Raw genomic sequence first — 16410 nt, 5'->3', positions numbered from 1 at the left:
GGTTTCACATTGGATTTGCTGTATTATGTGATCTTTCAACACAGGGGAATTACAGACAGTTGACTGGTGCAGGCTTGATTATTACCTCCAGTAAATAAGCAAAGGTCATATAGGATTAATTGAACAGTTTGAAGCTACAGAGCGTATAAGCTGTAAACAACTGGGGTTACAGTCATTAAACACACTGATGATTAAAACCCAATCTTATCAGTAAACGGCTGACTCTGACACCGATGAGCCACAAAGTCTCTCGTCTGTAAAACGAGGCCCCTGTTTCTGGCCACATTCCTCCTACTTCCTACTTTTACGTAAGTTCTAGGAATTCAAACTTAGTTACAGAAAACTTCATGTGCATCGTATCCAGACTCCAGCTGACCTTGTGCTCCAGGCGGAGATGCTCCTCCAGCAGACTCCGGCGACTGCTGTCGTAATAGCAGAGCTGGCACTGGTAAGGCTTGATCTCAGCGTGCTTCTGCAGGTGCAGCTGCAGCGCCTGGTCACTGGAGCATGTGAAGGTGCATTTGTGGCAGCGGAACACCAGGCCCTGGAGGTGGCGCGACAGCTTGGAGCGGCTGACCTCCAGCGGAGCCACGCGCTCCTCTGGTGGAAGGAAGAGGAGAAGACGCGATGTGGATTATTAGGTCGGAGGAAATGGAGGGAGGGGACAAATGGTGGAGCGAAGAACAGTGAGAGCTAACGACATAATAGGAAAAAAGTTGGGACGCAGGAGAGGTGTTGAATGTCATTTGTCACACACACATAGAGAAAAAAGTGATCCCAGTGGCTGAGGCTTTTGTCATTTTCTCAATTTCAACCCTAAAACTCTTTTCATCTGACTCCATAATAGAAATTCTCAAATGTCAAACCCCTTCATTAACGGGGGTGACTCGTACCTCTGTGCAGGACGATGTGGTCGATCATATTGCTCTTGTGTTTGGTGTGGTAGAGGCAGAGGGGGCAGCGCAGGTCTTTGGGGATCTCTTCAGGTAAGTTGTTGTTGTGTCCAGCCTCCACGTGCATGGTGAAGTTATTCCTGAGATAGAAAGAAGGAGGGTCTAGTGTTTTGCCATGTGCTAATATTCTTGGCATATATTGTGCATTGTTCGTGAGCTTTAGATATCAGCGTCTGCATTTTCATTAACACTGCTCTCCTTGTTTCCGTCCTTACTTGTAGCAGGTGAAGAAGGAACAGTCTTTGCACTTGAAGAGCTTCTTGCCGCCGTGACGGTCCCTGTAGTGCCGGCGAAGGCTCTGCATGTATCCGGAGCTGAACTCGCAGAACTCACAAGTGAGGATGCCGTCTGGTCGATTGTCGGCCAACGTCGAGCCGCCAGGGGATGAACCAGAGGACATGAGACTGCGAGAGGCCAGCTGGTAATGACTCAGCTGCTGACGAACATCGGCCGTCTCCAGGTAGGATGGATCTGAGAGAGGGACGCAGAGATTAATAAAATAAACAAATAAACAAATTTGGGGAGAGCGTGGCCTAGGGGATAGAGCGGGTGTTCTGCAACAAGAAGGGTGCCGGTTCGAATCCCACTCTTTCCCATTTGCATGCCTAAGTGTCCTTGGCTCGATACTGAACCCCTAAATGGCCCCTCAGAAATGCTGAGTGTTCTAAAAATGTAAGTCGCTTTGGACAAAAGCGTCAGCTAAATGACATGTAATGTAATGTAATGTAATTAAGAAAACGTGTTGTTTATTATACGTCTGATTATTTCTTGAAAAAATTAAATGCTGGTTCTAATTGGTTTGTGGAACGCTATCGGCAGACAGCAGAGCATCTCGTCCTTTCCAAAGGTGAGAGGATTTTCCAGAATTGAGTTCCATTCTCACTCAATGTCGCCCCCCCCCCCCCCCACCTCCCAGACACTGAAGTGTAAATGAGACTGTCATCATTCGCCCACAACCTTTTTCCCTTCTCATCCTCCACCTCTCACGAGTCTATAATATCAGTGAAGCAGCTCATCTTCTCGTCCTACTTTGAGCCTCCAACACATTAATACATAAAGCACAGTGACACTAATAGAATATCTGTTTCATTCAGCACTCACAGGATGAGTAAAAGTGGAGGGGGGAAATATATTTTTTAAGTTTGACCTGCCTCCGATTTGATTTGTCACTTTTGCAGTAGAAACAGTGGAATTCACACGTATCCAACAATGGAACAGTTGACTAATTAATATCCCCGTCATTGAGGAGATGAGATGGCAGCCAGAGAGCAAATATTGTAATGATGTGTCTGCTTAAATGATTAATGTTTATTTTCCAAATTTCAGGAGGAACTGAAGACAGAGGAGGAGGAGAATATCAGAAGCATAATATCTTTTGCTTGTCCACTTATCCGTCTCATTCTTGTGAACATGATATCGCAAGAAATCCTTTGATGGAAATTCCTCAAATTTGGAATAAACATTCAGTTGGACTAAAGGATGAATTGATTCTATTTTGGTGGCTAAAGATTAAAGTCACTGTGACATCACAAAACACATTTTCTTTTCCATGTGAACCGATATCTCTGGAACACAGGGATTTCCTTTTTTAATTTAGTACCTGAACTCAAAGATGAAGAGATTCAAATTTGTTGGTGGAATGTCAAGGTCGCTGTGACCTCACATATCCCTCTTTTGCCCCACGGTCATGTTATTTCAAGAACGCCTTTTTTAAATATTTTTGTATTTGGCATCAATGTTCACTTAGACTCACAGAGTGGTCAAAGGTCAAAGGACAAGAAGACAAACATGCTTTTGGCCTCTTGAACATGAAATCTCAAGTCTGCCTTGAGAAAATGTCTTCGAAACTTTGCCCACTCGTCACTTGGACTCAACGATGAACTGATTAAATTTGAGAGGTCAGAGGTCAACGGTCACATTGGCCTCATATGAGACTTCTAGTATTTATTGTAATAGTTTGGGGGAAGTGTGGGTGTAAATGTTAAAACAAACTGACTATATTCAAACTACCTTCAAGAAGTTAAAGTTAACTTCCTGGTGATGAGAAGCAATCAATGCTAATCCTCAAACACATTCCACTGCAAACATCTGAATTTCAGACATTCAACTGAAGGTAGAGACTGTGGCGTGGTGGAGAGACATTCAATATGTGTCAGCTCCGCTCTCTCTCAATGCTTCATTTGTCTCGATGAGGCACAGCTGACAGTGGTGGTTGGTGCATTGAGGAATGTTGCCCTGCTCCAGCTCCAGGGAAGATTTCACAGCTCCAGCAGCAAGGTAACAGCTGCTGCCAAGAACAGTCTGCGAGCTAAAGCAGCGGCTGCATCACATCAAGTCGCTGTAGCTGCTACACCAACCTACAGTGAGGCTGCCTCTTTAACTCGACATATTCTGCGAAGAAACGCATCATAATCAACATTAAAGGAGAATCCGAGACTCCTAAAATATTATACTCAGTCATTTATTCAATCTCTGCACACAACTGTCTTTCAGAGGCTGTGAATAAGACACTATGATAAATCTATATCAGCTATAACTGCTGATTTTCAGATTCATGGTAAATATCTTTACCATGAATTTCCTTATTTGCTGGGTTTGCACATTCTGATAAGGATGGATCAGACAATTTTGAGACAACTGAGCCCCATCTAAACGTAAGTCAAAAATTCTCAAAAAGTGAACATTGTTGCTCCCATTTTAGGCCTCTCTTTGTTTTACTTTGATTGGGGGATAGAAATACCTTGCTAGTGCGGTTTACATAAATATAAACACATTTATGGATTTAATTTGTGATGGACCTCAAAGAAAATTATCAGATAATTGCATTGAATCGCAGAATGTGTGCATCATGTCTGTGTGATGTGGCTTTGAGAACAAGCATGTATTTTGATGCAAAGTATGGCAATCAGGCAAATAGGTTTTAAAGTACCTTAATTTCACCTCACACAGTTTGTTTCTCCTGCATTACAGTGCATTCTGCTGCAATACTCGAATTAGATTTCCCCAAATTTGGCCTGACGAGTCCATCGTATGACATTACATCAAAATCACATTACACATGATCCCATACCATCTGAGGCCAGCGGAGTCGGCTCTGTGGAACTGGCCAGCCGGGAGGCCCTGAGGGCGGCATGAGCAGCCTGGGTAGCAGCCCTCAGTTTGGGGAGGGTCAGGGCCTCGCCGTGGTCTCTCAGAGAGTGCTCCTTCAGATGGCTGATGGTCATGGAGGAGAAGGGGCATGACAGGCATTTGTATGTTTGCTGCTCGCCTGGAAGATAAACAAATATAAACAGGGATCACAAGTCAGCAACTTTATCAAATAAACCGACGCAGTATTAGATGATGATTAAAGAAACCTATAAATCGTTGAGACTGAGGAGTAAACATGATGATAATAAACACACTCTCCACCATAAGCAAAGTTCCCCTCTGAATCCAGCTCTCACAAATACTGGCACGGACCGTTGCTCCCCTCGGACTAATTAGTGTCATTTTGATAGAATATTTTTTCTTTTTAATCAATGGTTAAAAGGTGTCACATGTAAACTTTACTGCAGTAAATAGAGCCTGACCGAAAAATTGTTTTGGGGGCCAATGATGACACCAACATTAGGTGATAAAAAAAAACAATATATGGGCCAATACATAAACAGAAAATAAGAATACTAATATCCGCAGCTAGGAGTGGCCAAGACAGAAAATAACATAAATTATATTATTTATTTTCTATTGTTGTATTTTTCATCATCTATTTTTCCTAATTTCTTAAATTTATTTTTGGTATTTTGCAACAAAAAACAACAATACAGAATGATAGAAAAACTACTGCAATAATTTTGAAGGTCTTGAATCTAAGTTGCTATTGTTGGGAGAGCTGATACAAAGTCTAAAGATTAAAGGGACTTTTGTTAAGGCTGTTTGAGGACACAGGACAACATTACTATAATTATTATGCTGCTCCCCTGTATGACTTCGCTCAAGCTGTTTTGCCTAATGTGTGTTTCTTTGCTTGAAATTTGAATTTTTCCACAAATGTCTTGCAGCATCTTGCTTTAACATATTTGCTCGACAACATAATACAAGATGCGTCCTGAAGAGTGAATCTGACTCGACTGTAACATGTTGTTATCCAGAAGTGTTTTTAATAAGCTTCTGCTTTGTTCAACTGTCCCTGGTGAGAACCAACAGTTTGGCAGCTGCTGGACGTGGACGCGCCACTTTTCAGTCAAATCCTTCTTTAGTTTAGCTGAAACTACAAGCAACTCTGCTTTTCAAATGTAATCGCAACAAAAAATTGGTATGTGTCAATTTTCCACAGCAGCTGTAAACTCGTAGCCCTGCTTCTTGTTCTCTCCGAGCAGACAGGTGATAGCACTCATACGGCGATTGAAAATTGGTCTTTCTAGTTTGCCGGTTTCCCGATTGTTCCTTTTGCTCGTGTATTGATCTCTCAGATGCAACTTTATCTCTTTTTTTTTGGCATTTCTTGAATGTCTTTTGATCAATGTTGACGTCTGGCTCGCTTAAAAACAAGAAACACCACAGGCAGAGAACTGCTTCTGACTGAAGACACCTGCATGGAGCATGCTGAGGATTTCATTCTCCAAACAAACAACATTAGCAATATACTCATCTGTGGCCTTTTTGTGCTAAAATCTTTGAATATGAATTTGATTCCTTTGGGTGGGCTTAATTAGGTGTGTCTAATGTACTCAGTGAATGCAGTGAAGCTGCTCCTCAAGCTAATCCACTGGTTGGGTTATGCAGGAGAAGCTAAATCAAGCACAGCGTCGTTATGTGGAAGATGATAAAAACAGGAGGCTGCTATTTTCATCATGGACACAGCTGTAAGATGTGATTTAACATATGTGTATGTATGTATGTATGTATGTGTGTGTGTGTGTGTGTGTGTGCGTTTACCTGTGTGTGTCTTATGCAGGTGGCTCTTCAAGCGACTCACGTAGGCAGATTTAAAGGGGCAGAGTTTGCACTTGAAGGGCTTGTGGTGCCCGTGGTGAGACTGCACATGTCTGTCCAGACTGCCGGAAAAAGAGGGAAGGATACGACATAAGAGAATGGAATCAAAAGAAAATAAATAAAATCAGGACAAAGAGATAGCAGATAGAGAGAACGTGATAAGAATAGGGTACAGGAGGGAGCTCTACTCCGCAGCATCCACTTTGATGATTTTCAAAAGTGCCTGTTTTCTGCGGCGTCTGAAGCTCTTCATTCTGTTTGGCTCACAAACAACAGCTGCACATTTCCAATGACTACTGAACAAGGGAGCCATGGGGTGAACTCATCTACCCACAATCCCCTGGTGGGAATGAGTGTGCAAGAGCCTGTGGGGACGGTGGCTGTGGTTTTTAATGCCGGGCCCCCTTGGTGGCATGGGAATACGTCTCCTTTCTGGGTCAGGGCACATACTGTACAGAAGGATTGCACCTGGGAGCTCAAAGGTGATGAGGACTCTCTCTCTCTCGCTCTCTTTCTCTTTTTGGTCTGAGTCTGTGTGATGGATAAAACAAATCATGCTTCCTACATGTCTACTGCTTCTAATGTTTATCTTGTTCTCCTCAGAGGCAGGAAATCTTCGAGAAAATTAGAGAAGCGAAATGCGACGGGGTAAACAGAACAAGGTGTAAAACTGTGCAAAATCATTCCAGCATCCAGTCGATCTGAAGAAAAGATTGTGTAAGGTACCCAATGGAATGTTTATAATACTTATACCTATGGCTAGATATTGCACATATTGTAAGAGTGTGGGTGTGGGTATAAAGATCTAGCACTATAGAAAAACGACACAGTTTATGTTTATCTTTGGGCTACATTACACTCTTTGAATCTAGATCTCAATGTAGCAGGAACACATCCTCAGCATCAATCAGCTGTTTTATCTGTAAAATAATGATGAACGAGTTTGTTGACATTGTTAGGCACAGAAGGATCATGGGAGTTTTGTTTTCACCACTATTAATTAGGTGAAATCATGTTCAGGGATGAGTTGACGTAATAAAGTTTGTAATAAATAGGCACACTGTTTGTTAAGTGTTTTTCCATCACTGGATCATTTTTAATTTCTGCAAGGAGCAGCCCCAGTCGGCTGAACAGCAGCATCGGAGAGTTGTTTTGGTGTCTGGGAGTCACCAAATCAACCAGGATAAGAATATCAGAAAGTCAGAAAAGATGATTTTTTCAATTTTCAGAATTGAATTCAGTGGTGCATCAATGGATCAACACAGGAACATGGGTAAAAAATAACATTCTGTTTAATGTGTTCAATTTGGGCATCGTTGCCAAAGACTACGATGCCCAAATTGGAGGCTCAGGAAGTAGAGCGGCAAGTCCACTAACCCGGAAGTTGATGGTTCGATTCCCAGCTCCAAATGTTTGTATTTTGAAGTGTCCTTGGGCAAGACACTGAAGCCTAAATTGCCCCTGATGTTTGTGCCGACAGCATATGAATGGTGTGTGAAAGTTGAGGGGCTTAATGTGAATGGGTGCTGTGAAGCCTTTTGAGAGGTGGACAAAACTGACATTTTCTTTTTTTAATTAAGGCCATTTACTGTGAAATGATTTACTCAAATAGAAACAGTGGTCATTCAATGCTCCTCTCTACTTACTTGTGCCTGAAAGGGGAGACGAACTGGCAGTATTGGCAGCTGTATTTGTCCTCTCTGCTGAACATTGCCATGGCTGAGTGGCTCCTCTCGTGGGACCTCAGTCCCTGCATGGACATGAAGACTCGGTCGCACTGGGCACACGGGTGACCCCCCGCTGTCAACCGCTGCTTCAGTTGGTCCTCAGTCACCACGGCAGCGAGGGCCGCCGCCTCGCTTCCTTCAACAGCATCCGTTTCCAGATCAACCATCTCCGTGGTAGCAGCAACACCACCAGAGGCAGCAGAAATCAAAGGTGGGCTCATCGTTGCAGCCTCGGGTCTCTCGAGGTCATCGGCTTCAGCGGCTTCATCGGCCTCCAGGTCGCCATTAGTTAGGCTCTCTGTGGGCAGGGTCAGGGGGACGTCGGCGACCTCCTGCTGCAAAACAAAGAGCGCAAGTCTCAGTAAGACTTTTCCAACAATAAAACAAAAAGAAATATTAAATGGAGTAAATATTTGATCTTGATAGTAGGACCAAGATGACTTAATATTATTTTGAGTCTGACACATTTTACCACACCTGCATGGTTCTACCTCTACTGTTTTGGCAAAGTAGTTTTCTGTTAAATTTGAGTTACATCTCTCTTTCAACAGGACCTTCATATGAAAGACATTTGTCTGAAATGCTTGGATGAAGTGTCTCTCGTCAGTGCACAAATTATGGGATGATAAACATGAGCGGTACAGACAAGACTAAATCATAGAGTTAGCCAACACAACAGTAATCTGACAGTATTTCCGGACACACCTTACTTACTTGATAATAAGGATTTGATTGTTTTAAACAAAAGATTGGGACGAGAAGATTCAAGCCCAAATCTTTAAATCTGACCAGGAGCATTTGTACATATTATGTCTAAATCTATTCATATCTTCTCATATATCTCTCAGCCCATGATTGAAGATTCTTAGTCATCATGGTATCTAGAGCCCATTTCCCACTTGTCTAATCAAAACTCGTCTACTGACAATGGGAAAGGAGTCAATCATGTTTACCTACATTTAGAAAACCCATGTATATCCACTCATTTTGTTGTGAAAGAGGAACAACTGAAAGGTGGGTTTATGACGTATAGGTTTCAACAGACATTCAAACCTTCACCCCCCACAGCGACCTGCATGTTTTACATAACAACTGTCAAAAAAGGGAGCGTCCCACAGAGGCTGATTACCTGGAACCTGGAACCAGGCAGTTGGAACTGAAGAAGCCTCTTGGAAGAGAAGTGAAACTCAAGCACAAGCCATTCTAGCTGCCCACATAAAGATCTCTTAAGCTATATAACTCTTATAATAATAATAATAATAATTATAAATCTGTATACCAGCATTTATTCTGAGTGTCAAACAACATAAAAAAGGCTACAGAGCAGATCACCTTAATATCTTAATATCTGCCAACAGCGACAGGAGCCGACTGCAAAACAGAACTCGGCCATCTCTTCCTGCGTCCGCCATGTGCTGGAGTCCAGAGAGGCTCCTGCAGTCGTCCCGAGCAGACAGACGGATCACCCGTGACTTTTTTATTGCCCCGAGGAAGATCATTCTTTCTGCAGAGGGACCTGACCCTGCACTTTGTGTAAGCCATAAATAAGATGTGGCATCCACAGACCCAACCTTGCAATCCAGTCTGCCCTGACTCCACCGTGGGCTTGTTCTTTAAAGAGCTCCATCGGAAGCCATTGCAGCTCCAGAATTCAAACTTTGCCTGTGATGCTATAAAAAGCAACGTTTATTTTTAACCTCTGCAAATGTGTAAAACAAATAATATATTTTTATCTGGTGGAGATGTTGTATGTGGTCATCATGTCATAAGCGACAACTGCTCACAGGTAACGCAAACCTTCACAGGGTTACCACCTTTAGCTGCACACAGTAACATTTTAGTGTGACAACTTAGAGTTCAATTTTATTGGCAGATCTCAGTTGCCACAATGAGTTAAGTAAGTCTTCACTCTAAGGGGCTCATCTTAAATACATAAAAAACAGAGTGGGTGTCTGACGGAAGGAGCAGGCCTCCGCTGGGGTGAGGCGTTGGATCCCTTGGCTTGTTCCCCTCGCTGGCAGCCTCAGCGGAATACTAATGTTCGAATGGTTACCCGCCGCTGCCCTAAAAGTTATGGCTCACCAACCCCTCTGATACTCTGCTGCAATGGGACAGCGTTGCTTGTTTTCCCTGGGGGGAGGCTGACAGACTGTCTACCCAGAAGCCTCTGTCAGTAATAAACAAAATGGGAAACAGAGCCCGAGCTCAGTAAAACACGTCGCTGCAGAGCTCGGAGGAGTTGTCTTGTAGGACGCTGGGCTCCGAAAAGTGGGTCTGTCAGAGCGTTAATGTTAAAACGGGAGTGAATAATAGATACTGAGCATTTGTTTGATCCTCAAAGAAGCAGCTACATGATTAGGAAAATAATTGGTTCTACATTTTTAGGAAACACGCTTATTTTCCTACTTGCTTAGAGAGATGAGGAGATAGACACCACAGTCGTGCAATGGCGAATCTAGGATTTCTCTAAATCAAGGGCCACTAGGGGGCCAATCACATGTCCAACATCCGTGCACAGCTCTTGATGCAGTAAGGTGCACATTTAAGTCACTACTTGTTTACTGTTTACTCAACAGCTAACAATGACGAGGTATTTTCTTGCTGTCTGTTGCGTTTCTGACCAGCTCGTATCTTTTTATATGCTCCTTGTGATTTGCTTGAAAAAAATTCTCAGGGAAACACTGAAACTTTCAGTGTGGCAGCTGCAGACATCTGGAACTCTCCCCCAGATGAAGTGTGTTGATCAAAACCTTTTTTACTTCTATACTTGTCTCCTAACCCTGTGAAGCAGTCTTGGGTCCCATGAAAGGTGCTACATAAATTAAAGTTATTATTATTATTATTAACTCTCAGCAAAAATGTGTTTCAAAAATCATCTTCTATCATCCCTTCTGTTACTTTCATACTTCTTACAGGCGAGTAGACATGCCTTTAAACATTTAAAATCCTACAAGTCACAGAGGCTACTATACAGTCAAATATTACAAAATGTAAAAACCTAATCCAACTCCATTTACCTTGAAGTGTCCTTCTTTGACCTCTCCATACTGGACGTGCTTCCTTAGGTGGTTGCAGATGGCTCGGAGGGTGGAGTGCACTTCAACGCAGAAGTTACACCTGAATCCTACGGGTGCTTTATTTACAAGACTCTCCTGTTCAGAAAAAAATTATAAAAAATCAGTTAATGTCACAGGTACTATTTTCTTTTTGTTTGACATCTTGTATTTGAAGTTGATTTTTGTTTAACCTTAACATCTTAATGACACAGTCAGACAACACGACCTCTCTCCTTGACCCCTTGACATTATAAACTGAAATGAATGTTGAGAGTGGTATCTTCACTCACCTTCTCAGGTTTGGTGTCAGGTAGATCTGTGCTCGTCTGTTTGCAGACAAGCTGCTTCCTCCTCTCCATCCTCATGGCCCTCTTATGAAACTCCTCGTTGTGATCAAGCAGATGTCTGGCCAGGGCCGGGAGAGCCAGGAACTTCAGCTCGCAGTGAGAACACTGGTACAACTCAGAGTCTTCGTCCCCAGGGCCCGGTGACATCATAAAGTCCCTCTTCAGGTCTGTGCTGTGGTGGTCGTTGTAGTGCATAGAGAGCAGCTGGCCCGTGCTGAAGGACAGCCGGAAACATTTTAGACACTTGAATGGCAGCCAATCGACATCTTCGTCTTGCTCGGCCTCCAGCGGAACGTCCAGCATCTCCTTGTATTCCTCTTCTGCCGCACTGTCAGGAATCTTCTCCGGTTCTTTGGCATAGATAACGGTGAAGTAGCGACCAAGCTTGCTAGCATGCTGCTTCTTGGGGAAGACACCTGGATGGCGCTTAATGTAATGCGAGACAATGCTCTTCCTGCTGAAGGCCTGGAAGGCACAAAGAGAACACCGTCGATTCTCCACAGCCAAACGCAGGTCTTCACTCATTTCTGAATTCTCTGGCTCTGCTACAGGGGGTGCGATCACTTTGCTAGGGCTTTCACTTAAGGTCTTGGACGCAGCCAGACAATGGGTGTAATAAGCATCAATGTCATGGCGCTTCTGATAGTGTGCTGCCAGGCCTTTGCGTATAGGATTTGTGTATGCACACAGAGCACATTTGAAGACATTGTTTTTACCCTCCGGCTGAGCGCGGACGTTGTTGTGCTTGATGCGGTAGTGTCGAGCAATGCCTTTCCTGGTGGAGCAGAAGTATTTGCAGAGCTGACACTTGAATATAGCATGTTTTTCTGTCTTGTTGATGGGTAACTGGGAGAGGGCAAGGTCCAATTCACTGACCTCCTGGACTTTTGAACTTGATATATTACTAGCGCTGCATTCTGCTACTGGCTCTGTGTCCTTACCAGAAGAGAAATGTGTAAGCGAGGGCGTGAACATATTAGAGGCCGACTGATTGTGATATTTCTCGTAATGAATTTTAAGTTTCTCCAGTGTACCGTGCGTGTACGGACACATTTTGCATCTGTATGCGCCATAGCCCTGCCTTTGGGTTTTGCACTTGTCCTCTCCTTCAGTTCCATCAGTAAGTTGCTCTATGTCATCTGCAAAATCTTCCGCAGTGACTTTCACTAAAGGGTGTCTTTTCTGATAGTGAGTTAGGACACCATGGATGCGAGAGTTTACATAAGGACAGTGGCGACATTTATACACAGAACTAGGGTTGATGTCAGCCTCCTGTGCAAAATCGGCAGCTTTTACTTTCATGCCCGGGTGCTTCTTTCCATAGTGAGTGAGGAGGCCATGGAGACTGTTGTACTCTGACAGACATACAGTACACTGATAAGTATTGTTTGAGATGGAAAGACGTGGGTGGGGAGGATGCGGACTGCTTTCTTGATGTTGTGTTGTAATGGCCAGCGCTACATCATCTTCTACAGACTCACATTTGAAAGATACGTGTTCTTCGGCAACCTGCTGGTGGATCTTTTCCGTCGAGTCATCCCCTTTGATGATATCCAAGAGCACAGATTCATCCCCTTTGATGGCCCAGGGGTGGACCGCCTGGTAGTGACTGGTGATGTCCCATATTGTACAGGCCTCAAAGGCACAGTCTCTGCATTTGTAATGTTTAGTTTCCATGTTGGCCCCCGGTTGCTGGGAGGTTTCTGGCCCGGCCCATAGCTTGCTGGCCATGTACGTGTAATCCACATTGTGCTCGGGATGGCGTCTTTGGTAATGGAGCAGCAGGCCCTGGGGTTCAGCATGGGAGTAAATGCACCATTCACAGTGATAGCCAGCCTCCAGGATGCCATCTTGGTAAGCCCAGTGTAAAATTGTCATGGCCGTGGCTTTCACAGTGGGGTGCTCTCTCTTCAGATGCTTCTTCAGGGCATATACGTAGGGGGATGTGTAGGTACAGTGTCTGCACTTGAGGGATCGCAGGGTCGTCGTATTTTCAGGGTCAGGAGGTGCTGGAATGGCAGCAGAAGAGACACTGCCTGACTGAACCATCTGTGCACGCTCACGCTGACTCCGGACAACTGCAGTGTGGCGACGTACAAGGTCAGCATTGGCCTTAGTTTCTTTGTGCTTCTTCTGGTAATGAATAAGTACTCCTTTCACTGTGCGGTTGCCATAATCACAGTGCTGACAAAAGAACAGCTCATCCTCACCTCTATCACCAATTCCTGGTTTAGGGCTTGAATTGTTGGATCCATCGTGACCGTTATTTTGAAACTGCTTCAAAAATTGTTTGGGAGTCGTAATTTGTAATTCATCCATTAATTTCATCAAACCAGGAGTGGGAGGGCCATGTTTGATATATTTTGCCGTCACCTTTACTTCCGGGTGTCTTTTTTGATAATGGACTAACACACCAACAACGGATTTGTTGCTGTACACACAATGTTTACAGTAGAACATTTCTTCATCTGACCCATATAGCGCTGCGCTGGACTGTTTTTGAGATGTGGACATGCTGAGGTTAAATGAGGAGTTGGCTGCAGGTTGTGACTGATCCACTGACACGACCTTCATAGTTTTCTGTATGCGGAAATACGATGCCTTCTGCTCCGGGTGTTTCTTCTGATAGTGGACCAAAACAGAGTGCATGTTGGGGCTAGCAAAGGAACACACGTCACAATCGTACACAACAACATTACCACCCATAGCTTCTTTAAGGGTGTCGGCTTCTGTGCTAGTTTCAGGTGTCTTGGAAACAGTTTTCGGCACCGGGCTGGAGGAGGACCTGGGCGTTGACGTGGCGGAGTTGAACGTCTTGGGGCCAGAGTTCAATATTTCCCTCAGAGTTTGCGATTCACTCGTTTTGTGTGGCTGCTCCACCATGTAGCTAGAGAAGATCATGGCGTTGTTGATTTTCACTGTGGGGTGCATTCTTTGGTAGTGGGGCATCAGGCTCCTGACATTTGGGCTTGTATACGAACAAAAGCGGCACAAGTATAACAGATGTGGTTGGTTAAAGTTGAGCACATTGCTTGCCTCAGGGTGATGTTCCATGTAGTGTTGGTGCAGATCATTGTAATTTGTGTATTCTATGTAGCACTCTAAGCAGCGGAAGACCGCGCTCTGGTCTTCTGGGTCCAAGATGTACTTAAAGCTGAACTTGATGTACGGGTGCATCCTCTGGTAATGAGTGCTGACGCTACGAGCGGACTTGTTGTGGTAATCACAGTGTTTGCAGTAAAAACGTGCAATTCCGCTTTCCTCTGAAAATTCAGCGTTCTCTTGCACTGCGCTGTCGCTGGGATCAGCAGAGATGTTCTCACTATCATCTGAGAGAGTCATCGATATCGGAATATTCCTAGGTTTTGACTTGGGGTTGCTTTTTCTTTTCCCTATCCTGCCTCTTTCGTGAGAGATCATCGATTCTCTTGCATTAAGCTGTTGTGTGTTGAAGGCAAAAACTGGGTTTTTGACGCCATGATTTCGGCCCTCTTCATCAACACCGGTGTGATTTTCTCCAGTTTCATCATCATCCATGTCATCCAGATTTATGATCATGTCCTGTTGGCTTTGGCTTATCTTGCTCTGAAGGTTACTGGCAATTTCATCAATTCTGGTTCTCTTCTTGACTGAGGATAAGTCCAAAGGCAAGTCGTTAATGGACTTCCTGGCTCTTTTCCCTGTTACTAGGGGCTTTTTGGTTGCAAGTCCTAAAATGGAGGTCTGGGTTTTTTGCAGAAAGATTGGAGAAGCATCCACTTCAGTGTCTGGCTGGTCAGTCAGCTGGCTTTCAAAGGCAGAGGGATCTAGGTCATCACAGTAGGAATGCTTATGCTGCTGGTGAACCCTCAGGCCTTTCAGAGTGGTAGTGGAAAAGCTGCAGAGCGTGCAGCGATGAGGGTTCTGCTGGTCGTTTGGTGTGCTGGTTATCTTTTTTCCATTGACTTTGGAGCTAACATTGCCTCCATTTACTGACCCGTCACTGCCATTCTGAGGTTCTGGGCTATCGCTTGTCAGGTCCATGGTCTCTAAATCTGAGGAATTGTGGCTCTGCTTGTGCGTGCCGAGTTTTAGAGGGCTGGTGCAAATAAACGGGCATTCATCACATTTATATACTGTGGTTTTGCCAGAGAGGTGAATGTTTTCAATGTGGCGGGAGATGCTGCGCCGGTGCATGGTCAGGAAGGAGCAGAAGGGGCACTGAAAGCGATTCATGTACTTTCTGAAAGGTATTCCTTTCGTCTCCAGTAATTTGTTATCCTCGTCCGTTAAAAGCTCCTTTGCGTCTGCTGACAGGGTTCCAGTGTAGCTGGGATCATCTATATCACCCAACTCTTCGTCATCATCATCCTCTAAGCTGCTCCTGGAGTCTTCCTCAATGAGTAAGTTGGTATCCATCTCTACGACGCTGTTTGAGACATCGGATGAAGCAAACCTCTTAGATAAAATAGATGTACCTGTGCTGTTTGGTGTTACAGCACTAATCTGTGCAAGCTGGAAGGATGAGATCTCTGGGACCGACTTTTCCAGTGTGTGTTCTGGCGTGTTTCCTCCTGTCTCCTCTTCCTCCTTTCCATGATCATCAGCAACACTGATCTTTGTTCTAGCTGGGCTATGGGAGGAAGAGGAGGGAGAATCTGGTTTGGATGAACCTCGACTGGCCTCCCCTTCCGGCTCTGCAGTGCAGGAAACTATCTTGACCTTGTCGCTGTGCTCCTTCACCACATGACTAGTCCAGCTGTCCTTCTGGTCTGTTTGATAGTCACACCACTCACAGGCAAACGTTCCCTTCACGAGTGCACTAGCTGCTTCAGATTCCTCTGGAGCCTCTGTGTATTCTGTGGGATCTCCAGCGCTCTCTGACGGAACTTTCCTGTGATACATGAGTTGGTGTTTCATTATCCTTGCTCTGCGCGGAGACTTGTACGAGCAATACTGACAGGAAAACACTTTTGAATGGTCGTTGTGCACTATAACGTTGTAGCTGGGCAGCTTTGCTGACTGTGAGGAGACGCTCACATCTGAATCGTCCTCTACAAGATTATGCACTTTTTTGGTGTGATTTCTTAAGAACGATTTTGATCTGAAGTAACGGACACAGTGCTTGCACTGATAAAACGGCAGATGGGTTTCAGCTGTCTGCTTCTGTGGTGTTTGATTCAAACTGTCAGCAGAGTCGGGGCCTACAAAAAAGAAAATATGACATTTAAATAGTGAAATGAAAACATTTTGATGCAATTATTTAGTCTATTACAGCTGTTTCTGTTAATACATGAAGCCACATATATAATACATATATGATCATTCTACTGTTGTTGTGAAAAATAAATGTTTCTTAATCCTCTGCAAA

At 44.2% G+C, this 16410-nt stretch overlaps 1 protein-coding gene across 1 annotated transcript in view; it reads right to left on the bottom strand.

Moving 5' to 3' along the window:
* The window catches only part of znf462 (zinc finger protein 462), a 44251-nt gene that overhangs the window by 7938 nt on the left and 19903 nt on the right, over nt 1-16410 (bottom strand). The window contains exons 3-10 of the mRNA XM_062412654.1: nt 11004-16243; nt 10675-10809; nt 7577-7992; nt 5874-5992; nt 4024-4221; nt 1169-1424; nt 894-1033; nt 377-600 (exon numbers count right to left, since the gene is read on the bottom strand). Of these exons, the coding sequence (XP_062268638.1) occupies nt 377-600; nt 894-1033; nt 1169-1424; nt 4024-4221; nt 5874-5992; nt 7577-7992; nt 10675-10809; nt 11004-16243 (6728 nt within the window). The remainder of the gene's footprint in view (nt 1-376; nt 601-893; nt 1034-1168; nt 1425-4023; nt 4222-5873; nt 5993-7576; nt 7993-10674; nt 10810-11003; nt 16244-16410) is intronic.

Source organism: Platichthys flesus, chromosome 19, assembly GCF_949316205.1.
Source record: "Platichthys flesus chromosome 19, fPlaFle2.1, whole genome shotgun sequence".
In the NCBI taxonomy this organism is placed as follows: Eukaryota; Metazoa; Chordata; class Actinopteri; order Pleuronectiformes; family Pleuronectidae; genus Platichthys; species Platichthys flesus.
The sequence above is the reverse complement of the archived record's forward strand: the minus strand, read 5'-3'. Positions and strand labels throughout refer to the sequence as shown.